Source organism: Meriones unguiculatus, chromosome 7, assembly GCF_030254825.1.
Source record: "Meriones unguiculatus strain TT.TT164.6M chromosome 7, Bangor_MerUng_6.1, whole genome shotgun sequence".
NCBI classification, from domain to species: domain Eukaryota; kingdom Metazoa; phylum Chordata; class Mammalia; order Rodentia; family Muridae; genus Meriones; species Meriones unguiculatus.
The window spans coordinates 46,796,396-46,823,755 of NC_083355.1; the positions used below are offsets into that span (position 1 = coordinate 46,796,396).

Consider the following 27,360-nt stretch of genomic DNA (forward strand, 5'->3'; position numbering starts at 1 on the left):
AGGCACTGCACAAGTATGGTGACAAAACACATAAAACAAAATCAAATGTCAAAAACATTTAAGAAGCACATGTATTTAAAGCAAACAAACAAACACACCCTACCATCTTAGCAAATCCTTATGATGTGCCAGGTATTGTTAGGTGTTTCACAAATTTCAGTAAGTAAAAATCACATGAAGTTTCCCCCCTCTGTACAGAAAAGTAAGTTATTACACAGCTAACAATGAGAGTTTCTAGTCACACAAGGTTCGAGTTTCACGAGTAGACCCTTGCAGAGTCTTTACTCTAGCAATGTGGACTTTGAGAATACACACTGCAGAGACAGAACACAAAAACAACTTCCATTACCGCTCCATTTTTAGACCACATGTCTCAGCTGCTTTTCTATGTAAGATACTATGACCAAGTCAACTTAGATATGAAGGAGTTGATTAGTGGCTTACAGTTTCAGAGGGCGAGTCTATGACTATCATTGCAGGGAACATGGCCGCAGGCTGACAGGCATGGCACTGAGACAGCTGAGAGCTTACATCCTGATCCACAAGTAGGTGGTGAGAGAGAGAGCTAAGTAGGGATGCAGGGGCTTTTGAAACCTCAAAACCCTCTGCCAGTGATGAACACACACACCTCCTCCAATAAGGCAACATCTCCTAATCTTTTCCAAAAAGTTCCACCAACTAGGAACCAAGCATTCAATCCTAACAGTGGTGGTGGGGTTATTCTCATTTAAAATACAACAAATGTTCCCCAAAACCTACATCTAATGCCAAGAACAATTTTGGGTAACTGCTAGTAGAAGAAATCTCTAGAGATTCAAATAATAAAGCTTAAATAGAAAAGACAGCTCACATAAGACGTGAAGTTTAGTGAATCTTATAAAGGCAAGAGTAAAATTTATAACCATTCCTAAAGCACTACTGGAGAAAGTAAGGTATAAGACAATTTGAAGATTACATATGGCTAATTCACAAACTGGGAGTTCCTAGAAAAGTCTAAAACATACAACCATTGCTAAGTTTCTTGGCAATAGAGCTGTGCCAATCAGTTGCCCAACCTACTACTGCAAAGAATGAGATGTACCAGAAAAGAATATGTACCTTCCTCAGAGTCACATTCCACTATTTGTGAGATATATAAATACAAAGACATATACTACAACTACCAAAACCCCCTTCAGTCAAATTAAGCCAAAAGAAAAACTTTACCCCAAAAGTCTGATTTTTTTTTTCTAGAAAAGATAAAAGCGAAAACTTAATAGCCCATATATCATTTCAAGTAATGGTGCTGACCAGAAAGCTGTGTAACCACGTCCTAATTATAAATCCTAGTCTCTATTGTTAAATAGTACACCAAAACAAAACAAAACAAAACAAAAAAACTGCAAATATATCAAATGCACATCTTGTTTACCTCAAACAGCCTCTTCCTTATTCCTGCTTCTTTCATAAGGGAAGAGGAGGTAAGGGTTTACAGGTTCATGCACACATGTTCATGCATGGAGAAACTACAAGTTGACATCAGGTGTCTTCCTCTGTCATTCTCCAGCTTTTCCCCTCCCAAATTTTACAAATACATTATTATTATATGTGTATACATCGAGGAATGTGTACATGTGCAGGTTAGTAAAGTAGGAACTTGCAGAAAAAGGTTCCCTTCTTAAACCATGTTGGTTATGGGAATCACACTCTCATTGTATCACCTCATTGTATCACCTTCTCCACCTTATTTTTTTGATCCAGGGTCTCTTCCTGAACCTGGAGCTCATCAATTTCACAAGGCAGGCTGGCCAATAACCTCCAGGGTGATCTGCTCATGTTCATCTCCTCAGCACCAGAATTACAAGTAAGTGCTCCAACACTTGGGTGCTAGGAATTGAAACTTAGGTACTCATGCCTGAACACAGCAAGCGCTCTATTAACTACGCTATTGCTCCGTCCCTATTCTTATTTCTTACTCTACAAATCTGAAGATGTTTATCTTCAAGTTTACTCCTCCATTTACTACTAGAAATAGAATGATATCATTAATTTTCTATGGCTTTATACTACATTTTAAAAGGAGCTTTAAAAAAAAAAGCAGACCAATGGGTTCCCAAATTGCTGTTAAGCACAATACAGGTAGCTTCTCACTGTTCCAGTAAGTTCTACCATTCAAGTAAAACCAGTAAATAGCTACTATCCTACTGTCTCCCTCTGCTTTCTTCAAGACAGGGTTTCTCTGTGTAGCCCTGGCTGTCCTGAAATTCACACTGTAGACCAGGTTGGCCTCTCACTCAAGAGATCTACCTGCCTCTGTCTCCAAAGTGCTGGTACTGAAGGTGTGTGCCACCATGTGTGGCTTCACTTCTCTTTAAAAACAAACAAACAAAATGAATACACACAAGCAAGCACTCAAGCATGCACGTGTACATGTGAATAGATGGGAGATTAAGTTGTGCTTCTGAGATATAGCTATGTGGCTAACTATACTATACATTCTAGCTGCTGGGTGATATATTTTATTTCATCAATTAGAACTTATCAGTTCTACTGAGATGACTTTGTGGTGCTACAAGCTTATATGTCTCTCTGAAGACATGCGCTACAGCTTTTCCACCTTCTACAACTAAACCATAGGACATGTGTTTTCAAATTGACTTGTTTTTTTCTCCCCTAACTATTACTGCAAATAAAATAAAAATTTGTTTGTCAGTATTCGCAGTACACTCTTTTGCCAAATCTGCACAAGTAGTTGGATTTCTCAGACATTAACTTTTGTCAGCTTTGCAATTCTGACTAAAAATGCAGTTTAAGAAGCTAGGTAAAGTGGTGTACACCTGTAATCTCAACCCTTGGGAACCTAAGGTAGAAGAAACCTTAGGTCAGATTGGATCAGAAAGAAGATACAAACGGAACAAAAAGAAGAGAAATAAGGAATTGCAAAGGAAGGGAAAAGAAGAGAGAAGAAAAGAGTCAATGAGACAAGGAGGAGCTTTGTGCTAGAAATGTAGCTCAGTGATGCAACGTGCTGCAGAAGACCTTGAGGTCAACCTTGGCACTGTTCCTCCAGCTTTTAGCATCTAAGGGCTGGGATTACAGGCATGTATGTATCAGCACACTTACCACTCATTTCAGTTTTTAATCACCTCAACATTTAATTCAAATGACAAATGAGATCAACTCATCTATATTATGTCCTTGTATATGTCAGATGGGGTCCTTCATCTTTGACTCTGTACTAGGTATAAGATATTTGTGGCTAGAAATTATACAAGAGAGAAAATTTACCCTATTGGCCCCTAGATAAAAAAGAGCAGCTAAAAGAAAAATAAAATAAAAAAGAACGACGTCCAATGGTGTTAGGAATATAATATGATTTTGATGTTTCTGAAAATGTCTCAGGTATTCCCTGCTGGCCTTAAATATGCTACATAGCCAAAGGTAACCTTGAACTTCTGGTCCTCTTGTTAGCGACAGAAACAAAACCATGTACAACACCACCTGATTTTATGTGGGGCTGTAGATCTGTGATAGTTTTTGTCAACTTGTTATAAATGAGAGTAGTAGTTCTCAACCTGGGGTCAAACAACCCTTTCACAGGGGTCACATATCAGACACAATTCATTAACAGCAAAATTATAGTTATGAAGTAGCAACAAAAATAATTTTATGGCTGGGTGTCACCACAAATGAACTGTATATTAAAGGATGGCAGCATCAGGACAGTTAAGAATCACTGTGCTAGAGTCACCCAAGGAAAACGGAACATCAATTAAGTTTGCCCTGGACTCACTTTGCAGACCAGGTTGGCCTCAAACTCAGAGATCCATCCACCTGTCTCTGCCTCGAAGAGGGCTAGGATTACAGGCCACCGAGCATTACCATTAAAGTTATCTCCTTGGTTTTGAGACAGGGTTTCTCTGTGTAGCCTTGGCTGTCCTAGACTCTCTCAGAGATCTGCCTGCCTCTGCATTCCCAAGTGCTGGGATAACAGGTGTGTGCCACTGTGCCCAGCTGAGGCATTTTTTGATTAATGGTTGATAAGGCCCAGCCCAATGTGGATGATGGTACATCTCAGCTTGTAGTCATAGGTTATGTAAGAAAGCAGGCTGAGCCAATTATTGTAAGCAAGCAGCAACCAGCATTTCTAATTGTTTCTGCTTTTAGTTCCTGCCTCCACATTCCTCCCCTGACTTCCTTCTGTGATAGATTATAACTTGTAAGCTGAAATAAAGCCTTTTCTAGCTGTGTTTTTGTTGTTGTTTGTCAACAGAAGCTATAGAGTTATTGGGTAAGAGAAACCTCAATTGGAAAAATGCTTCCATTAGATTGCAAGGAAACAGGTCTGTAGGGCTTTTTCTTGATTAATGATTGATGTGGTAGAGTCAGAGAGGGAGGTGGTACACATGTGGCCTCAACTTGTATTAAAGAAAGAAAAAAAAAAAAAAGCAAGCTGAGCAAACTATAAGGAGAAAGTCAATGAGCAATTTTTACATGGTCTCTGCTTCAATTCCTGCTTCCAAGTTCTCTACCTGCCCTGACTTCCCTCAGTGATGGATTGTACCCTTAGAGTTTGAGAATGAATTCAGCCTTTTCCATCCCAAGTTGGGTTTGGTCACAGTGCTTTAATCACAACAACAGACACTAATTAAGACATTTACCATGTTGGCATTGTATCACAGCAACAAAAAAGCTAACAAGAATAGACTGAATTCAAGGCTTCACGAATACTAGGAAAGCTCAACTGGGCTCATTCTTAGCTCTAGGATCTTTCTTTGTTTTATTTTTTTTTTTTTTACTACAAAAACGGGGGGGGACCATATATAATATTCAATAGGATACAAAATACTTTAGCACCCAACAGTAGAAAAGAATGTAAAAAGAGTGAAAATAAGACCATTAACATAAAACTATTTTAATACAGAACATCTAGTTAAAAACACTTGAGTAGGCTGGAGAGTGATGGGGTATGCCTTTAATCCTAGCACTCAGGATGCAGAGGCAGGCCAATCTCTGTGAGTTCAAGGCCACCCTGACCTAAAGAGCAAGTCCAGGAGAGCCAGGGCTACACACCAAGAAACACTGACTCGAAAACCAAAAAACCATGTAATTATACAATAGCTTTGAGAAGCAGCAAACTTCAGTATGTAAAACTGGAGGAATAAAATGAAGCCAATAAATACAAGTCATATAGATAAATCAAATGATCTTCAAAAATTAGCATTTGACCACAAAAGACAAAAGAGCTGTACGGTTTTAAACGAACTTACCCTGAAATAAGTGAAGTTACTAGCTATTGAATAAATATCACTCAAAAGCAGTTTCTTGGCTTTTTCTTACACAGCGGGCAACTTTCCTTTTAAATTCTCCATTTCTGTCTTCCCTCCATTCTTTCTGTAGATAGAAAAAAATAAAACCAAATTATTTTATGTAAACCTATTATAATCAAAACTTATTTTAATTTTAAATGTTATCCTTTTATAATTGCAGTCCTAAAATAGTATAGTAAAGTTGCAGCTCAGTAGTCACATGCTTGCCTCGCTTATGCAAGGACCTGGGTTTAAATCAATCCCAAACACTCCACAATTCTTTCAAGGCATAGTATTTTCACATAGAAATAAAGGTCAGGCACTAAGCTAGTATGTATGAGGACTGAGGTTCAATCCCCAACACCACTCCCACCCCCAACAAAGTTGATGAGTTAGAAGAACAAGCTTTCATAAAGTACTAGGCTGGAAACTACAAATAGAAAGCTCTTATGCTAACTGTAACTACTGAAAAAAAATCTCTTAAAAAAGAAAGGGGTGGGAAGTGAAATGGCTAAGTAGTTAAATTGAAAATTTTGATTTTTTTTTCAAGGTATTTCACTTAAAAGTGTTTGTGTACATGACACCTATTTTTTTTTAATTGACTACTGAGCTTGATGACGTGAGTTAGTGATCAGAGACACCCATGCTAGGAGACAATCTACTCCCAAAAGTTGTCCTTTGCCCTCTAAAGAGCCAGAATAAGTAATGTGCCTAGCCCAAACAAGCAGAAATCAATCACAAAATAGGTATCATACAAACACACTTTTAAGTGAAAGACCTTTAAAAAGTCACAATTTTCAATTATAAATAAAACATTAAAATTAGAAAATTAGTTTCTCCCTCTACTGTAAACAATTAGAAAACAATCAACATGAAGGTTGTCTCCTAAGTAAGACAACTGAGGTGCACCATATGGAGGTGCTGAGAACCGTAAGGCAGAAGTAGAAGCAATGGTGGTCACACCACCATCCTGGGACGGCACCATACCAGCATAAACAACAGCAAACTTCAATTACGACAAAACCAGTTTTTATCAAACAAGTAGACACTAGGAAATGTTCACAAAAATAATAGATCGTATTTCTTTTTTATAATAACATTTAAAGACAGCAGAGACAAAAGTAATTTTTATTTCTCATTCTTTCAAAGCCTTTTGCTTTTCAAAGCCTTTTGAGGACTTCTTTTAAGTCCTCAAACCAAGAAAAACCACATATACTGTTACAATTAGATGTCATCATTCAATCGTTAAATTATTTTGTATACTAATGAAATAGATATTGTTCTCACTACAAACACTAGTGAGGTAATGCAAAATCAACTAGTTCAAATTAGCTATTCCATAATATCTACATATTTCATTATACATGATAAATTTTTACTTGTATGAAAATATATTAAACTTCAAGTTGAGTTTTTTTGAGAGAACGAAAGGATGAAGGATGGAAGCAGCAGCTGTCAGGCAAACAAACCTTACCGCAGCATCTACATTCGCAGGTGAGTCCCCATTAGGATCCGCCAGCATAGAAATGACACTAATCATGATGGTTTCCACAGTATGGATAGGCAACCAGCGCTCCTCTGGCTTCTCATAACCATATTTATCCTCCCCAGGTTCATGAAGAATAGAAATGCAAACATCACCATTTTTATCAACTGTAAAATTATAGAATAAGAATGGTTATACATAATCTATTACAAATGTGATACTTATCTGTAGTGTATGTATAAAACATTACTTACATGTAGATTTCCCAAATGTAATTTACTAACTTAAGAATTCTACAGATTTTACCAAATGCACAGGAGCCACCTCAGAAACCAAATAGGAATATAAGCTATATTTAACTGTATTTTACATTCTTTAAAATTACAGCTGATTGCAGACCTCTACTGCTGCCCTGACTCAAAAGATATACCTTCCTTCTCTCTTTAATTCTCCATCTCTTTATTCCCAGCATTCACATCTAGCCTGTCCTATTCTATTGTTTTCCTCTCAAATTCTAATAAGATGGACCTCAAAGTTCAGTAAGTAAAAATTTTAATTGGGGGTGGGAGCGCTACTGACAAACAGACACACATATTGGAGAGATGTCTCAGTAGTTAAGAGCACTGTCTGCTCTTGCAGAGGACCTGATGTGATTCCCAGCCCCTATAAAGCAGTTCACAAACTACAGTCTCAAGGAATCTGACATACTCCTTTGTATTCTGTGGACACCAGGCATACATATGATGTATAGACATACATGTAAGGCAAAACATCTATAAATTAAAGGGCTAGAGAGATGTCTCAGTGACTAAGAACACTGGTCACTCTTGCAGAGGACCTAAGTTCAATTCCTAACACCCACATAGCAATCCACAACCATCTGTAACTCCAGTTTGAGGGTCCATGGTACACACACATATACATGCAGGCAGAACATTCATTAAAAAAAATCAATCTTTAATATAAAATTTTTATTTACATTAATAATATTATTTCTTTAAAATAAATAAATAGCCAAGCATGGTAACACACCCCTTTAATCCTAGCACTCGGAAGGCAGAGGCAGGGAGAGCTCTACAAGTTAAAGAGACCAACCTGGTCTCCAGGGGTGGGGGTGGGAGTGGGGGGAGTTGTGGGAAAGTGAGGGCTACACAGAAAAATCCTTTCTCAAAAACAAAACCATCACTAATCTATACTCCTAAATCATTTTACATTTTAATTTAAGTCTTTAGAATTTAAAAATTTTTTACTTTCTTACATCACTTAAAAGAATTAAAATATATTTAAGATTTGCATTTGACCTGAGTTTCATTTATTGTAATATTTACACAGGATAAAATTAGAATTTCTACCATTTCTCAGATAAGAATTAAAAATAACAATGAGCAGGGCATAGTGGCACAGGCAAGTAAAATCTCTTGAGTTCAAGGCCAGCCTGTTGAGTTCCAGGACAGCCAGAGACACACAAAGAAAGAAAGAAACCTTGGGGGGGGGGGGGGAACGGACGGGACAGGACACACACACACAGAAATCACAATCAATTATAGCCATCATTTATCTTCCTCAACTCACACTGCATATACAAACAAACTCCTCACTTTCACCAAATCTTGAGTATCTAGAAGTGCCCCATTCTCACTATTTTAATTACTGAAGTATCTCATAAAACCAGAATCAGACATTTTTTGTTCTTTTAAATGTGTCTTTCAGTTATGTCTTAAAGGTTCATTCATATATTAAATGTTGGTAGGATGCATTCTAGGTGGAGATCATATTTTCATGACTAAAATTAGATTCATGCCAAATCACACCTTTAAAGAAGTATGTCATTTATATATCCATCAGAAATACATACTAGCACCAACATTGGCTGTCTTACTCAGGGATAGGGTTCTTCCATGCTGATAGTTTAAATTCTAGTAATCTCTGATTTATTAACTTTTCCAAATGTATGTTGGATGACAACTACGCTCTCTGTGAGATGTTTATCATTAACTCTATAGCTAGCTGTACACTTAATATTTATACTTATTTTGCCAGAATGCTTTATTTCCCCCATATAAATGTTTTGTCTGTTTCCTCCTTTCATCTCAATGTCTTTTAGAAATGACTTTAATCCTAATACTAAATCTACTTGAAATCCTTTATGAGGCCTGGTCATAGTGGTATACACCTTTAATCCCAGCATACTACAAGGCAAAAACAGGAGGATTTCTGAGTTTAAGGTCAGCCTGGTCTACATATGTAATTTCAGGGCAGCCAAAGTCACAAAGTGATAACCTGTCCCGTCCCCCCCCCCAAAAAAAGGAATACATCTAAGCTACACAAACTATTATTTGCCATGTAGTTAAACTTATTTTTTAAATTATTATTATTGCATGTGTGAACATGGGCACAGCCCATGTGTAGACATCAAAGGATAACTTAGTGGAATGGTATCTCCACCTCTATATGTGCTCTCCTCCAGCTCAGATTACCAGGCTTACATGGCAAGAATTTTTACTCACTGCACAATCTCACCGGTATCCTCATAACTTTAACACCCATCATACTATTCAGCTATCTGAAGCATACAATCTAATTGATAGTACATTTTATCAGTTACACAACCAAATCACACTCAATTTTAGAAACTTTCATCAGCCCAAAAAAGAAATCTTGTTCAATCAATATTGACCCTTCTTCTCTCCTCCAAAATCTCCAGCAGGTCTAAGTAACTATGAATATGCTTTGAGTCTTCAGAATTGCATATTCTAGACATTTCATATAAATGGAATTACTAAATGATCACCTCCATTTCTTCAAAAAAAAGTATTTATTACATATGAATATGCTTCTGTGACTGTGCATGTGAAGACAGATTCCAAAGGCATCAGGTTTCATGTCTTTTATTATCAAATCATACCAAACACATCATTTCTTTTATTTTTACCAAATAGTGTTACATTACATGTACATGCAGATTTTGTTTTTATGTTCAACTGATAAGACACTGTATTATTGCTACTATTTAGATAACATGAATGAATAATGCTGCTATCTAATAAGATTTTGGGATATACCTTTAGAGTTTTCTTTGCTTTGTACCTAGAATTTTTACAGGTTTGAATCACCATACCCAGTTTATGCAATGTTGGGGATCAAATCCAAGGCTTTGTACATGCTAAATAAGCACTCCACCAATTGAGCTATATTCCCAACCCAGAGAGAGGGTATCTCTATGTAGCCTTGGCTGTCCTGGATTCATTTTGTAAATCTGGCTCGCCTCAAACACAAGAGATCCACCTGCCTTTGCTTCCCTGAGTGTTGGGATTACAAGCATGTACCACCGTGCCTGTCCAAAAAAGTTTTTTTAGTGTAGTAATGGCTCCTGCCTGTGACCCAAGCACTTGGCAACCTAAGACGGGAAGATTACCAAAAGTTCAAGGCCAGCATGATCTAAATAGTGAGGTACTAACCTGCCAATCCTCATCTCCAAAAAAGCAGAAAACCAAGAAAAAAGAATTCTTCATATTTATCTCTTTAGAGTCTAGTATAAGACCATATGCACAAAAAAAAACTTAGACGGTTATGAAATCTTTAGTGACAAATCATATTTGCAAATGTGAAAATAAAACTTAAAAGCTTACCATTTGGGTGCCAAATCTCTGTAATGAATTTCATTTTAGGAGGCCGGAGGGGATAATCTTTTGGGAAAGTGAGATGAGCCTTAAAAACACCACCTTCACTGAAAAAGAAAAAAGAAAAACAAGTCATGCATTTAAGTTATTCTTTACAAGAACACAGACAAATAAAAGGATACAGGACATAAAACAGCAAAAAGGTAGATAAAATATAATTACTGTTCCCTAAAAACAAACAGTTTAATAAGCCAACATAAATACTGCTTCAGTAAACTCTCAGGTGGTTAACAAAAATAGGAAGGAAGGGACGGAGGGAGGGACTGATGGAAGGAGGAAGGAAGAGAGGGAGGGAGGGAGGGAGGGAGGGAGGGAGGGAGGGAGGGAGGGAGGGAGGGAAGGAAGGAAGGAAGGAAGGAGAGAGGAAGGAAGGAAGGAGAGAGGAAGGAAGGAAGGAAGGAAGGAAGGAAGGAAGGAAGGAAGGAAGAAAGGAAGGAAGGAAGGAAGGAAAGAGAGAGGAGATGAGAGAGAGAGAGAGAGAAACAAACCCTTGGAAATGGAGGCGTCCAGATCAGATCACTGGTGATACGCTGCAAGTAGTTACTTTTAGAGGTAAGTATTTTATAATTAGAGTAGAAAATAAGTGGTCAGGTAGACAGGCAAATGAACACAGACAGATGAATGGACAGAGAATTTGAGGAAGCTACAAATCCAGAAAATAGCCAAGAGTATTTTTAAAGGCCATTAAAATAGCTTCCACAAAATCCCTGCACCGCATCTCCTCTCTTAGGTCACTTAATTCTGGTGGATTTAATTCATTCAAAAGCTTCTCAATAGCTGACTGGAATTCTCATGCTAAAAAGTTTGCCAACACTCCTCTAAATTATAATAGTGTTGCCCTAAAATTTTAAAGCACATTTTTCTATTTTTCTAGAAGATCCCAAAACAACAATGTTCATTCTCAGGTGCTTTCTTTTTATGAGCTCACTTATCCTCTACTTACTGCTCAGAGTCTACCTGCTCCTCTCTCACTCCACCTTACCCCCAAAACAGAATTTACTTAGTGGCAGCCAATCTGTGGGGGTACAAACTCTGGGAGCCAAATTAGCACAGAGGAATGCAAAACTCATAGGGTAAAATAACAAAGTAGATAAAATGTATTTACTATTGTTCAAACACAAAATGATGTGACTTTGGTGAGGAAAAGAATGTTAAAGTATCAGTAAATTCAAAATCTCTCAAAATACCCAAAGTATTATTACAATTAGCATAGTGTTAAAAAGGTACATAACCAACTGTTGAACATTTGAAAAACCAAAGTCATGTCTCTGCCACAAAACCTCCTTCTACTTCTTTTTTTAATATTAAATCACAAAACTCTTAAGTGGATAAAGTACATGCCTGTAATCTAGCAACCGGAAAGAAGACAGGAGGTCTGTTGAATTTAAAATAACTCAGACTACATATCAAAACCCATTTTTCAATTTTTAAAACTCTATTCTGGGGCTGAGTCTGTCAGTGGTCCAGCACTTGCCTAGGAACCTTGGTTCTGCTTCCTTTCTAAGCATTATACACACAAGAAAAATTATTTGGAGGAAGGGGTCTGGGTCAAGATAGGTTTCTCTGTGTAGCCCTGGCTGTTCTGGAACTCAGTCTTTAGAGCAGGCCAGTCTCAAACTCAGGGATCTGCCTACCTCTGCCTCCCCAGTACTGGGGTTAGCATGCCTGGCTAAAAAATTCTATCTTTGACAACACTGGAAAAAATTGAATACAGGGGTAATAAACGTACGCTGGGTGGAGATGGGTAAAATGACTAAACAAATACTCAGTACAGTAACTATCATTTTCCCCTCCCCAAGCCAGACAGGATTTCTCTGAGTAATAGCCCTGGCAACTATTGGTCTCAAAGCAGTACTTGAACGTACACAAACAGTAAATAGTGTGGAGTACCCTCTAGTAACTAAATGAAGGTTTGTGATATCATCACGAAACAGCACAACATATTTTTACAGAATTTTTGCATAGTAGTTTTTCTGAGCTAACACCTCAGGCCATTACTTAGTGGTGAACTGAGATTTAAATATCACCTAAACCCATGCTAACTTATTTTCTTGTATATATAAGATTTACTTGTATATATAAGCACTCTATTTGCACATGCGCCCGTATGACAGGAGAGGACATCAGATCTCATTACAGATGGTTGGGAGACACCATGTGGAACTCAGAATCTCTGGATGAGTAGCCAGTGCTCTCAACTGATGAGCCATGTCTCCAGACAGCTAATTCTCTATCCCTCCATCTTCCTCACACTACTGAAACAACTACAAGACCACTTCCTTAGACTTAAGTCGATAAGCCACTTTTTTTAAGAACTTGAAAAGCTGGGCAGTGGTGGTGGACACCTTCAATCCCAGCACTCTGGAGGTAAAGGCAGGTGGATCTCTTGAGTTCAAGGTCAGCCTGGACTACAGATTAAGTCCAAGTCAGACTGGTCTACAAAGCTAATTCCAAGACAGCCAGGGTCACACAGAGAAAAGCCCCGTGTCAAAAAACAAAACAAATACAAAACAAAACTAAAAGTTTAAATAAAATATTCTATAAAGCATTTAATTAGAATTAGCAGCCCTGTAAACATCATTTAAGTCTATCCGCTTTTTCTTGAGTTATTTTAGTTTTCTAAGCATGCTTTCCTTAACACAGTAGTTCTCAACCTTCCGAATGTTGAAACTCTTTAATACATTTCATGTTGTGATGACTTCCAACCATAAAATTATTTTTGCTGCTGGTTTAACTGTAAATTTGCTACTATTATAAATCAATAGAAATATGATATGCAGGATATCTGATATGTGACATATGTGAAAGAATCATTCAACAACTGCAAGGGTATATGACTCACAGGTTGAGAACCACTGCCTTAACTCATCGGGTCTTTTCCCCAACATTTTAGGTTTCCTTTCTCTAAGTTTTTCCCTACTATGTGGTTGTTTGTCTGCCACATTACTGACCTCTATGCCAGCTTAAATGGCATGGCCTTTTCCTTCTCTTCTCCATTCTCCTCTACTAAGAAGCTGCTAAGATTTACAGTTTGCCTGATCTAAGGTTTTCCTTTCAAACTCTGATAAAATTGCCCTAGTGTCTACCTCCCCAAAAATTAACATTTAAAAAAATCCATTTACAGAGTCCTTTCTTTGCCCTCTGTCCTGGCAACTTTCTAACTACTTTCTTAGGACCTGTGCTTTCTTCTTTAAACATAGGCTACAGATTTCAGAAAACCACTGTGTACATGAAGTGACCAGTGTCTATAGTTAACAAGTCCAAAGTTGCCACAAATGTGTCTACTAGTCACATACCCCACACACACATATGTACACATAATTAAAAATTATAAAAACAAGCCAGGCAGTGGAGGTGCACACTCTGCATTCAGAAAGCAGAGGCAGTAGAATTTCTGAGTTTGAGGCCAGCCTGGTCTATAGATTGAATCAAGGCTGCACAAAGGTTTGTCTCAAAAACAGAACAAAAAAAAAAAAAAAAAAACAATAAAACAAACAAAAAAACCCTAATGAATGAAGAAAGAATGAAGAAAAATTCCTGGGCTGGGACACAGACAGACAGAGAGGGGGAGAGGGAGGGGAAGGGAAGAGAAGCAGAGGGAGAAGAAAGTGGGGGCTGGGAGGGAAGAGAACAACGAAATGGGGTATGTTATGAAAAAGAATGGCCTGTTAACAAAATGGCCTTACAAACTAGACTTTGTTTTGAGACAGGGTCTAACTATTTAAGCCCTGCTGCCTACTGCTGGGATTAAAAGCTTACACCACATGCTCAAGTAGTTATCTTTAAAAAATCCAAAAGTATGTGTGATGCCTTCATTGACCAGCTAGCTAATAATAACATGCCACAAATGCATGAAAGGATAAAAAAATTCAGTGAGCTCATAAGAATTGAAGATTAAGCTTAGATTTCTAAATAGTGGTCCTTAAGGACTTGATTTAGGATAATGTCTCTCTTTATTTTATAGCTATACTAAGAGTAAATAGATTACTACCATCAAAATGTTCCTATGTGTCCCCTTGAAGCACTGTGTCTGGAGAAAAAGAAACAACAACACTATTTTAAACTCAGAAGAATAAACATGAAAAACAGACAAGAACTGTGCTTGGTTCATAGAACAGGTTACTTATATAGTATGGTTTGTAGAATTTAAAAAATTTAACTCAAGCCAGGCACAGTGGCACATGCCTGTAATGCAGCACTCACAGAGGCAGAGGCAGGTGGATCGCTGTGAGTTCAAGGCTAGCCTGGTCTACAAAGCAAGTCCAAGACAGCCAGGGCTATACAGAGAAACCCTGTCTCAAAAGAGGAAAAGAAAAAGAAAAGAAATTTACCTCAAATAACAATGATTCTGAGGGTGTATTTCCAAACTGGTTTCTAGGGGCTACTCACAGCAGCTACCTAAGAATTCTAATACCTAAGAATTCTAATGACATGAACAAATTCACTTAAATAAATTTGTAAAACTGATGAATGCAAATATACTTCAGAGAAACAGACGAGCAACAAATATGATTGCTAATAGCTGTAAGCCTGAACCAGCCTTTCCTCAGTACATAAAATACACAAGTACACACTGACTTTTTCTCTTTCCACCTTGTTTTTGAGGCAGCATCTCTCTCATTTCTGCTATAATGCCTACTACTACTTCTCAAAGCTAACTGGGTGATTCTCCTGTCTCTACTTCCCATCTTCCAAAAAAACAGGGATTAAACACAGGCCACTACATTAAACTTTTTAAAAATCTGTTCTGGGGACTGTCATCACATTTATATGTTGCAGGATATTTGATCACATTGTAAACCCTGAGATTCTGTACTGGAAAAAAACCTCTTTCTAATTGTGGTGTGGCTCAGGCCCAGTATACACCAAGAGCTTTCTGTGAACAGGATTAAATAAAGTCAAGAGGACAAGCAAGCAACCAGTTGACAGGAAGTGAACATAGAATGAGAGGAAGTCAGGAGGACGGATAGAGACACAGAAAGTAGAAAGGAGGGACCTTCAGTCTAAAGGGTTTTCAAGACAGTATGGAGGAGAAAGGGTGCTTTTTCCTTCTGGGAAGAAAGGTCAACTGGGTGCTTTCTCTGCCTCTCTAAGCTAGTAGGCTTTCTCCCCAGCATCTGGCTCCTGAGTCTTTATTGGTAAAAATCAAATGTTTGGGATTTTGTTTAAAAATACTTCTACACAAACATTTACCAGCTCAGTCATCTTGACCTGCCCTTTATTTTCCAAATACACTTTCACCAGCTGTAGGTGGAAAAAAACCTGTTTGTGCACTGAGGGTGGGGTGGGGGGTACAACATGGAAGTGCAGCCCCTAAGAACTGCAGATCTGGACATCTAGGTCTGTCCTTAACACTGCTTAGCAACAGAACTTGAAAACACCACCTCATTTCCCTTGTTTTCAACAACTTGCAGTTAATAAGTTATTTTATGTTCTAACTCTAAGTCTTATAAACTAGAGAAAAGCAATCATTACTTCTTATTAGGGTCAGAATACCTCCTCCCCCCCCCCCGAATATATTCTGTGGAGACCAGGTAACAAAATTACTAAAACAGACTTTGAAAGTTCCCTTCAAGTCTTCTTAAGACACAGACATACAGATTATGTTCTACGTAAAAATCTCAGATGTCTCAACAGTTAAGAGCATTGGGTATTCTTCCAGAGGCCCTAGGTTCAATTCCCAGTACCCACATGGTGGGTAGGTCACAGCCATCTGTAACTCTAGTTCTAAAGGTTCCAAGCTATCTTCTGGCCTCTTTAGGTACTAAGCACATGGATGCATGCAAAACACTCACATACAGAGAAAATAATTAATTGATTGAGTTAATTAAATTAAAAAAAAAAACTCTTTAAAAAAAATTCCCCCAAAATCTGCAGTCTTGCTCTTTAATAAATAGTAAGGCATTAAGAACAGTAAATTTAGCCAGGTGTGGTGGCACACACCCGTAATCCCAGTGCTCAGGGAGGCAGAGTAGGAAGATCCCTTTGAGTAGACCAGCCTGGTCTACAGAATGAGTTCCATGACAGCCAATACTACACAGAGAAAACTTGTTTCAAAAACAAAAACAAAAAACAAATAAACAAAAGAACTTATGGTGTTTCCTTTGGGGTCAAGGCACAGTAGGCACAAGAGAAGGAAAAACATTTCAGTAAGAATTTTTCTTCTTTGGCTGGAGCAATGTCTCAGCAATTAAGAGCCTCTAAAGGACTAGGGTTTTGTTCTCAGCATCCAATCAAGTGGCTCCTAACAACCGGTTACTCCAGCTCCAGGAAATTCAACATCTATGTCCTCCTAGAACATCTTCATTCACATGAACATAATCCCACACAAGTCAGATAATCAAAGATGACAATTTTTTCTTCTCCAATCTTGAGAAATCAATCTCCTATATTTCTAGAATTTCTATATATATATTTTAAAGTTATTTACAGCCAGGCAGTACTGCTACATGCTTTAATCCCACTCTCAGGAGGCAAAGGCAGGAGCTCTGAGTTTGAAGCCCACCTGGTCTATACAGTGAGTTCCAGGAGAGCCAGGGCTACAAAGAAAAACCCTGTCTTGAAAATGAATGGATGGATGGATAAGTAAATAAAAAATAAACAAGTGTATGGATGAATAAATAAATAAATTTTATTTGCATATGGCCTTACTAGTTTTCATAACAGATTTACTCCACCACCAAGAAAGTATATTTCTGAACCTGTATTTTTAAAACACATTTTAGACATTAGAGCTTCAAGCAAAACACAAAGGCTCTACACATGATCAACTTGAAGACAAATGATATCAGATATAACAATTTTGCCTGCTCCTTTAAAAAAAAATTCTATTTTTCAAAGTTAAGTTTTAGTTGAAGGAATAACTATTGGAACACATCAGTTCCAGTATACTTACTAAAGTGTATCAGGAGGGCCAATAATAAGGACTTCCCATCGATAGAGATCATTATCATCTATTAACCCTGCTGAAAAGCCTTCCACTGGGTTTTTGTTGAGTTCTGTGGAAAAAGAAAATTTCAATCAAAACTTTAAAATAGTTTTTTTCCAACAAGTAAATCATAACCTATGAAAAGTATTAAAATGCTGCCTTATGACCACAATATTTCCATACTACAATGAAGCCGGGGGTACAGCAAACTATCCACATGGAATTGTTCTGTCTTCCTACATCCACCCTAGGACCCAACCAAGCTCTTAGCTTTCTAGATAAATTTTCACAGAGCCTATTAAGATGGAAATAAGGCCGGGTCACCACAGAGTAAAATTTTAGTTCAAAGAAAACCAAAAGTCAGATCAAATCAGGAATGGCAATGTTTTGCTATAGCCTTTAGGACAATTCCTTTATAAACAACCAAAGGTAACTTTGAATTGGAATTGCTAAGTTTTATCAACTCTTTCTTACATTAACATCTGGCAATTTGCCATGATGCATTTAGTATAAAAAATCTCCAGGTGGAGTTCCTGTGTGGAGCATAAAGTCTCTGAACTGGAAAAGAGAAGAGGCTCCATCTCTTCTGCTTATGTGTGTTGAACCCTCTGTCTCCACAGCTTTCACCAGCAACAAACAGCTTTCTAAGAATAGCTGCTGGCTATGAAATGGCAATGGCATCATAAGACTGTTCTAAACAGTGCTCTAGCATGGAAAGTGAAAATAAGAATAGAGTAAGCTAAGGAAACAAAGGGCAACAAAGGATCATCAAAGAACAGGTGAGGAGTATGAAGTCTTAAAGAGTTTACAGAGATGGAGCTTAATAAAATAAGGACTTAGGCCAGGCATGGTTGCACATGCCTTTGATCCCACAATCTTAGGTCTACCTAAGAGTCCAGGACAACTAGAGCTCTGTTACACATACACACACACAGCCTGTCTTATTTTAAAAAAACCTAGACAGACAGATAAACAGACAGACAGACAAAAGGACTTATTGGTAACAGGCAAATCACATGAGTTTTTAAAATAACTTTAAGGAAGTATAACTGACATTAGAGTATTATGTCAACTATATAATTTGATGAATTTTACTATACTATCACCTTTGAAGCAACCATCACAATCATGATAGTGAATACAAACATCAACACCAGAAAAACTATCAATTATTTCATCTGTCAAGAGAGCTGAGTGGTTCAAATTGGGCAGTGAGTGAGGACAAAACAGGTTTAACATCAGTTCAGAAAGGACTTGCCAGAAATCTAAATGGGTAGTACATGATTATCACACAGCACTTGCCACCATCCTCAAGATAAGCCATCTAATCATGGAAGCAAGTGTAATGCAATTCAGAGTACTGTAAAATATCAGAGAATATGCTGGTAACTGAGAAAGCCTTATCTTTTTGAGCAACCAAAGGTGGTTCTAGTTAACCAACTATAACTTCATACACTGATATCAGGGTCTACCTTCATTTGTCAACCTATTGAATTTGTAATCACTTGGGAGACACACCTCTTGTGCATGTCTGAAGGTGTTTCCAAAACAGTTTAACTTGGAATGTGGTTGGAACCATTCTATACACTCTGGTTCCAAGGATGCATAAGAAGGGAAGAGATAAAAAGAGAGAGAGAGAGTAACAGGATCCATACCTCTTGCCATTATCTTACTACTGTCACACTCCAGCTATCGTATCTTCCCAGACATGATGAACTACATAGTAAACACACTTGACGAACCAGAAACTGAAATAACACTTGTTCCTTAAGTTGATCAACTTTATCACAGCAACAAGAATTAATGTACACCCCAACAACAACAACACAAAGTAAAAGTCACTACACCAAATTCCCATCAACACTAGAGCATATGTGTATATTCTTTTCTAGCAGTACCTGCAACATAGTTGGGAATCAGTGAAAGGTGCATGTGTAGTGAAGGCATAAGGATTATGGGTAATCACTTTCTACATGCACTATCTCATTTCCAATCTTTTCAGCTTAAATGTGTGTGGCACTACACCCAGCTCTCACTTTTTTTAATGTACCCTAAATCCCGAAACATCTACATATGAGCATCCATTGCTTATTTCATGAAAGAAATGTAAAAAAAAAAAAAAAAGTCAGAAAAATGTCCAATATCTCACTTTTAACAGGGTTTGCCCTGGTGTATGGATTGTCTAGATGCATGAACACTTAACATTATGTATTCATGAATGATTCCTTCAAAGTGTAGCTCATCTCAGTGACATCTCTGTGAAGTCTTCCTTAAAAAAAATACTCTGACTAAAAATCCTATTCATTGTATGTGCAACCTATTATATTGTATTAATAAGCATGACCATCATAGGTTCATTATTCCCAGAAATATGACAATATGTAATGTAATAGGTGATCTAAAAGTAGTACAAGAAATGGGGTAATGAAATACAAAGGAAGAGCATATCACAAATCATTAATAGCTATAAAAGGAGCTGGTGTGGTGGCAGACACCTGTAATTCTAGCACTTTAAAGACAGGAAGAAAACTACAAATACGAGGACAGCCAGGTCTATACTGTGATAGCCAGTTTTTTTTTTTTAAGGGGGGTGGAAGGAACCAGGCACAGAAAAGGCTCACATATTTATCCCAAAACATGGGAAGAAGAGGTAGATGGATATTTGGCCATGGCTACATAGTGAGACCCTGCATCAGAAGGGAGAAAGAAAAAAGACGCATAGAAAACTACATTAAGGAGCTGGGCCTATGCTGAGTGTGATTGTGTATTTTTTAAACCCAGTACTCAGGGAGGCAGAGGCAGGTGGACTGCTGTGAGTTTGAGGCCATCCTGGTCTACAAAGCAAGTCCAGGACAGCCAAGGCTACACAGAGAAACCCTGTCTCAAAACTAACAGCAAGAGGGGAGGGAAGGGGAGGAGAGAGGAAGGGAAAGGGGAGAGAAGAGAGTGCTGGGCCTATGACTTAATAAAGAGACACAATGAAACAAGACAAGATAGAAAAAGCTAGAAAATAAAGGCTCCTTGTTAGTCACATTAAGTTCCAACTTCATCCATGGTGCAATGATAACCCTTGGAAGAGTTGGACAGTGTTTGTTCTTATTATATTTTCAAGAAAATAGGGTGAGCTTCCGAGATTTAAATTTTCAAAAACCAATCTAGAAGATGGATATATGGCTTAGAAGTTAAGAAACGGTACAGCAGTTGCAGAGGACTTCAGTTTGATTCCCAACACCCACATCAGGTGTAACTCCAGCTCCAGGGGAGCCAACGTCATCATCTGGCCTCAAATGCACAAACCCACATACAGACACACACATTTATATATAGTTAAAATAAGTCATTAAAAAAAAAAAGGCATGCAAGGCATGTTGGTGCATAACTTATAGTAACACTATCATGACAAGTATGAGACCAGCCCTTGGTTACAATATCAAGAGCCCAATATCTAAAGTATGTGTGATTATTTCATAGGTATATAAGGTATTTTGATTAAGTAGTGAAATGGTTTTGAAACCAGAAAGAGGTTAACGGTTGTATAATACTGACAATAAACTAACCAACACTGAATGGCACATTTTAACATAGTAAATCCCGTCTTAACTTTTCCCCCATCTTAACTCTTAAAATGACTCAAAGGTATTAAAATAGGAAACATACGGGGAGATACCTGTTTGAAGGGTTAGGGGAAAATGATTTAACCTGAAATGCCAACGCACATGTTGTGGATGTGTATGCTGGGAGAAAGACTGTCTTTGCAGAGTTAAGAGACTGAACTCTGGGCCTTGCATATGCTAAGCAAGTATTCTACTACTGAGTGACATCCTCAGAGGAAACCAAAGAGAAAACCAGGAAATTTATAATAAAGAAGCTAATAACATGTGGAGCAGAGCAAACAGTCAACAATGTTATGTTTATACTTCTATAGAAGGAAGAGGCTCTCTAAATTAAGGCCATTAGGTTCACAAAAGAAAGCCAAAACTGCCCTCCATCATGAGTAGTAAAGATAAATCTATACAAACAACACTGACTAAGCTAGGAGAAAGTAAGGTGGAAAAGTACAAGTGGGAGCTGCTTCTCTAAGGATGTGGTAGATTGCAGTAGCCATAGACAGGTAAATAAAACTCAAGCAAGTACCTTTTTTAAAAAAAGAATTACTTATTTTACATATATGAATGCTGTATCTATAGGTCAGCTAAATATCAGAAGAGGGTATCAGATCCCAGTATAGATGGTTATAAACCACCATGTGGTTGCTAAGAATTGAACTCAGAACCTCTGGAAGAGCAGGCAGTGCTCTTAAGCACTGAGACACCTCTCCAGGCTAAGATTTCTTTATTTATTTAATGTATATGAGCACTCTGGTTTCATGCACACCAGAAGAGAGAATCAGATTCTATTACAGATGGTTGTGAGCCACCACATGTTTGCTGGAAAGTAAACTCAGGACCTCTGGAAGAGCAGCCAGTGCTCTTAACTGCTAAGCCATCTCTCCAGCGCCCAAGCAAGCAGTTTTATTTGATTGGTTTTTCAGTATTTTAGACATGAGCTCATCTTGGCTCGCCTTAACCTCTATCCTCTTTACTAAGTAAGACAATAGTATTTGTCTTTATGTAGTGTCATTACATGACATTATAATGGTTGTTGTTATTGCTGCTGTGACTTTAAATAGGGTCTTCTCTTGTAGTCCAAGCTACAGAATCAGACCTTGTCTTGAGAAATAATCAACTAATTTTAGGCAGGAGGAGGCACAAAAGGCTAAAAGAGTAAGTGTAATAGTGTACACCTCTAATGCCAGCACTTGAAGAAGGGACAAGAAGATTCAAGAGTTCCAGTCAAGCCTGTAAGACCTGTCTCAAAAAAGGTGAGAGCATACAAAAAGTGAACACACATTAAAATTATTAGGATCAATATAAATTTTATGAAACACTTTTAATAACTGGGCTTATACACTAAAAAGCTTTAGAGAAACAGTTACTTAGTATAAAGAACATTCCTAGTATCCACAATATGGTCTTCTAATACAAATTTACAGAGCTAACAGAGGAGCAGGGCTTTGTGAAGAAGAAATGACAGATTCTAAGTCTAAGGCATAAAAAAAACGTGTTCAGCTCTTCTCAATACCCAATAAAACAAAAGCTATCAGATGGTATCAGCTCTTCTCAATACCCAATAAAACAAAAGCTATCAGATGGTACAAACAAGTTGGTCTTGTTTGAAGAACAAGAGCCAACTTGACGGGGCCTCTATTGGCCAAAAATGTTACAAGTTGAGTATTAGTATGAATTATAACCATAAAGGATAGACAAATCAGTTTAAATAATGAGTAACATTTATTTAAAACAAACCTGGTTGCTATTATTAGATGCTAGGAAATCATCTTGTCATTTTGGTTTTTATGTGGGTTTTATTTCACAGTACTGGGGGAAAAGTCAGGCAATTAAAAATAATCCTACCATGTAAAGAATTAACCTCAGATTAGCAGACTTGGTATCAGCATCTTTTCCTGCAGAGCCATCTCGCCAACCCATTCTTAGCTCACTCTGTGAAAGTAACACATTTTGAAAACCAAAGAAAAGCAACAGAACCATTAATAATTACGTTATCAAGTAACATTTCTTTCTGTAACCTCCAGGTCGGCAGTTGTTATGGAACCCCTGCGCTAGAGTGCGTATGCCCACTTTTCTGAATTACGAAACAAGTTTTTCTTTTTCTCTCTTTCTCCTTTTTTCAGATGCTTATCAAAGCCTGAGCATGCTTTCTTGGGCTCTCTGGATTTTCTCACTTTCTCTGAAATCCTCACCACCCTTGCTATGGTGCTGCTCATTTGCCTTGTGGCTTGCTAGCCTCCATGGCTAACTCAAAAGGCACGGCTTTCTCTCTTCCTGCTTGCCTTACCTATCTTGTTTTTTTTTTAAAATTCAAGTAAGACTGTCCTCCAGCTTAAAATATAAAAATACATCAGCTGAAAAGTCTTGAAAATGTTGTTATTCTATCACTTTGTCTACATTCTAAGTCCCTAGGTAAAAATAAGAAAGCCAAACAAATCTTTTAAAAGATAAAGTCATTACTTATGAGGTAATCTCACCTAACAAAACTGAACCTGTTCAAGCTCATAGATATAAAGACAAATACAAAGCACTCAGGAAAACATGTTAAGAGAATCCCCATGACAAAACTAGCAGAGGTTACATGTGAGAAATTATGAAGACAAGACCTGGAATTGTAAGCAAATTTTCTACAGACAATAAGTGAATCTAAACATCAAAGGGGGAGGGGTATTTATGACTCAACTGAAAATGAAGTCTGACTAGATACTAGATAATATTAAGGAATAAACATTTGCCAGGAGTTGGTAGCATATACCTTTAATAACAACACTCAGGAGGCAAAGGCAGGCGAATCTGAGTTCAAGGCCAGCGTGGTCTACAGAGCAAGTGCCAAGACAGCCAGGGCCACACACACACAAAAAAAAACCTGCCTCGAAAAAACGATAATAATAGTAATAATAAATATAATAATAAATTATTATATAAAATTCATTGTATATAAAATTTATTATAAATAAAATATATTTATTCTAATAATAATATAAAGAGTATAATATTATTATAAATAGAAATAAACCTTATTTTTTTTCTGGATAGCCATCTTCCTCTGTATTCCTGGCTAGCCTGTATCTGCCTTACTAAGTACTGGGATTAAAGGCATGTACCTCACCTCCAAGTTACAGAGACATCTTTACAGCAAAACCTATTTGAAACTCCCCCCCCCCATTTTTGCATGTTTTCTGAGGCACAGTCTCACTACGTATTCCAGCTAGCCTTGATTTTGTAACCTTCCTTCAAATTAGTTGGATTTACAGAAGTGTATTATCATGCCTGATTCTTTCAACTATTAGGGTAAGATCTTTTATCTAAGACCAGGCTTGGTGGCCCACACCTTTAATCCCAGCACTAGAGAGGCAGAGGCAGGTGGATCTCTGTGGGTTCAAAGCCAGCCTGGTCCTCAAAGCCAGCCCAGGACAGCCAGGGCTACACAAAGAAATCCTGTTTCAAAACGAAACAAAACTAACTTTTATCTAAATATTATGCAGTTACTCTTAAGTAATATAAGATTTACCAAAATAAATTTATCAATTGCTACACAGCTAATTACTATAACTACAAAAACCTTTCTTCAACACTCATAATTAATCAATATTGGAAAGGTATCAGCAGTGGTTTGAACGAGAATGGCCTTCATAGGCTCATGTTTGAATACTTCGGTCCCAGTGTGTGAAACTGTTTGGGAAGAATTCGAAGGTGAAGCCTTACTGGAGGAGGAGTGTAGTGGAAGTTTTGGTTTCTTTAAAAACTCAGTTATGTTATGTAAATATGTTTTGTTTTAATCCCAAGTGTGGGATTTTAGTTTGGACTTTCCTTTGTCTGGTAACTGCTTCCTTCAGGGTGTGGTCTTTGCCAGCATGGAGAGGGGCATTGCCTAGGACTATAAGGGTATAAATATGAGAGCCCAGAAAGAAAGTGTGGCAGTTTGGAGAGTATCAGAGAGATGCTTCGTGGAGCTTGGAGCAGCTTGGAGGAGAAAGACAGCGGAGACTGCTTTCTGCTTTTGCTGTTGACAGAGCCTGGTACAGCCCCAAAAGAACCCACTGACCCTAAACAATTGGAAGAAGTAAAGGAGTCTGTAACCCCTCTTCCCACTGGCCTCTCTCCTTCCTAGGGTTGTAGGTAGGAAGGGAGAGGCTTTAAGGAACCCCAAACAATACAGAGTTTTAAAAAAACGAGCACAACAGAGGTATGTCACTGGCAGTGGGCTTTGAGGTTGGTCCTGCATCTCCTGTTTGCTGTTTTCAAATGCTCAAGGTGTTCCTGCTACCATGTTTTCATTAACAGTCATGAACTCCAACCCTCTCAAACCATAAACCCAATTCATCACATTCTTTTATAAACTGCCTTGGTCATGTGTTTTATCACAGCAATAGAAAAGTAACTAACCAACAAACTGCAAAAAAATTATCACACTCCTACTATAGATTTAAGATCCATCAATCTAATCATCTTTATAGATTACTAATCAATATTAAAACTGCATACAATTAGAATCCCTTTCTTTACATTGAGTCATAGGCTACAGAAAACTGTAACCAAAAAACATTTGGAACATGAAGCAGACAAGTAAAACCAATCAGACATAGTATCTACAATATTCTGCCAGAAGAATTTTCTTGACAAAATTTATGACCACATTCCTTAAAATAACAATAACATTCTACCGCCTGCAATATTACATCTGACCATGGCGTACCAGACCCTGATATACCATCTTAAATATCTTAAATAAGGCTGTCCTGTTGTTGAAGTCCTCTAAATTCTTGTTCTTTATCTCTCCCTACAAAATTAGGTGACTCTTCAGCTTTCTAAACATTTACTGATGAGTTTTCTCATATTAAGCCCTTAGTATGTGCTTAAATCCATCAATATACATCAGCAAACTTCTCTACTGAGATTTGACGTACATACTAAGGGCTTAATATGAGAAAACGCATCAGGGTTTAGCACTAAAGCCAGTAATGTATTTCTACCTAACTTTCCAGTGTAAACATGAAAATGGGGGCTAAAAGTAGGTGCTGAATGTATGAAAAAATGGCTGAGCTCCATTCATGGCTGATTACCAACAGCTTTGCCCACAGAAGAAATGTTACCTTAGACACACTTAAGTTGTTTATAAAGGTTATAAAACAAACAGCTAACTGATACTCATTCAGTGGGATGAAGTTTTACCTGTTACTCTCAGAATGTTATATTAGATTTGCTAATTTCTGAATTTGTCTCAGCAGATTTTCACCTGTTTGACTCTGTTCCCGGATCAGCTGTGGACTAGCTGGACTTCCTGGAAACTGACATGGTTGCTCCCTGCCTCTTCGGGTGGATCAACTAACCAGATGCTTGTGACTGCCCCATTGCCCAGCCTTTGATGGGCATTTAAGCCTCCCTAGCCCCTGATGCCAATGGTCCAATGGTCAGCACTGAAGAAGCTCCAGAAGATGGATCTCCGGCCCAAAATCCCACCTAGCAGGCTGAAATGCTAAGTCAAAAGGGGCTCCCTGACATTAGCTATTATCTTGGGCATCTGCTTAGCTGAAATGGAAACTAATATTGCAGCAACTGAGCTAAAAGCCTAGAAAGACCCTAGAGAGAAAGGATAATAGTTCTCCTTGGCTTACTACCCCTATATCCACCCTGAAGGGACCCCTACTCATTTTGATTTCTACTTTTGGGCCTTGTATTTTAAATTGCTTAATAAAGAAATACTTTCATAAAGAAATGCTTGAGAGCAATACATTAATGGTACTCAGATCTCATTGTAAAAAGGCAAATCTATAGGATACAAGGTGTCATATCTGGAAGACCCAAGACTGGGTCTTCAAATGATCATGGGAAAGGGGGAAATGAGAGACCAAAAGATTAAAAATTAGCAACTAGTATTAATTAAGGCCTAAACTAGGTAAGTAAAGTACAGTAATGCCCTGAGGGGAAGGACTGCCTTCCTGCATCCCCCTAGGGAGGGACACCAGACCATTAATGGTCTGGGAACCTTCCTATAGCCAATCAATTAAAAATGTGGCATTTTGACCAATAGATGCTTGCCAGGCAGGAACTGCCCCTGCCTTGGGCATGCTGGGATGGACCAGAATCTTTAAATGACCCAACTAACCTGGGCACGGCGCGCTCAGCTCCCACCGCTTCAGTGGTGGGGGGTGTGGGCCCAAGCTGCAGCTTGTAATTTACAATAAAAAGAACCTCATGTATTTACAGCAGAGTCTGTTTATTCCTGGTCTTTTGGGGTTCGTGAACTGGGCAGAACACAAGAATCCCTAGAGACGGAAAAACTGTTCACATAAACATGAACCTACTTTGATCTGACTAATTTTTTTTTAAGATAGGACATTTGGGAAAGTCTGAATCTCACTTGACAACA

At 37.9% G+C, this 27,360-nt stretch overlaps 1 protein-coding gene across 1 annotated transcript in view; it reads right to left on the bottom strand.

The window, feature by feature from the left end:
• The window catches only part of Ube2g1 (ubiquitin conjugating enzyme E2 G1), a 67,121-nt gene that overhangs the window by 4,163 nt on the left and 35,598 nt on the right, over positions 1-27,360 (bottom strand). Inside the window, exons 2-5 of the mRNA XM_021657414.2 lie at positions 17,350-17,452; positions 10,404-10,501; positions 6,763-6,941; positions 5,250-5,373 (exon numbers count right to left, since the gene is read on the bottom strand). Of these exons, the coding sequence (XP_021513089.1) occupies positions 5,287-5,373; positions 6,763-6,941; positions 10,404-10,501; positions 17,350-17,452 (467 nt within the window). The 3' untranslated portion in view covers positions 5,250-5,286. The remainder of the gene's footprint in view (positions 1-5,249; positions 5,374-6,762; positions 6,942-10,403; positions 10,502-17,349; positions 17,453-27,360) is intronic.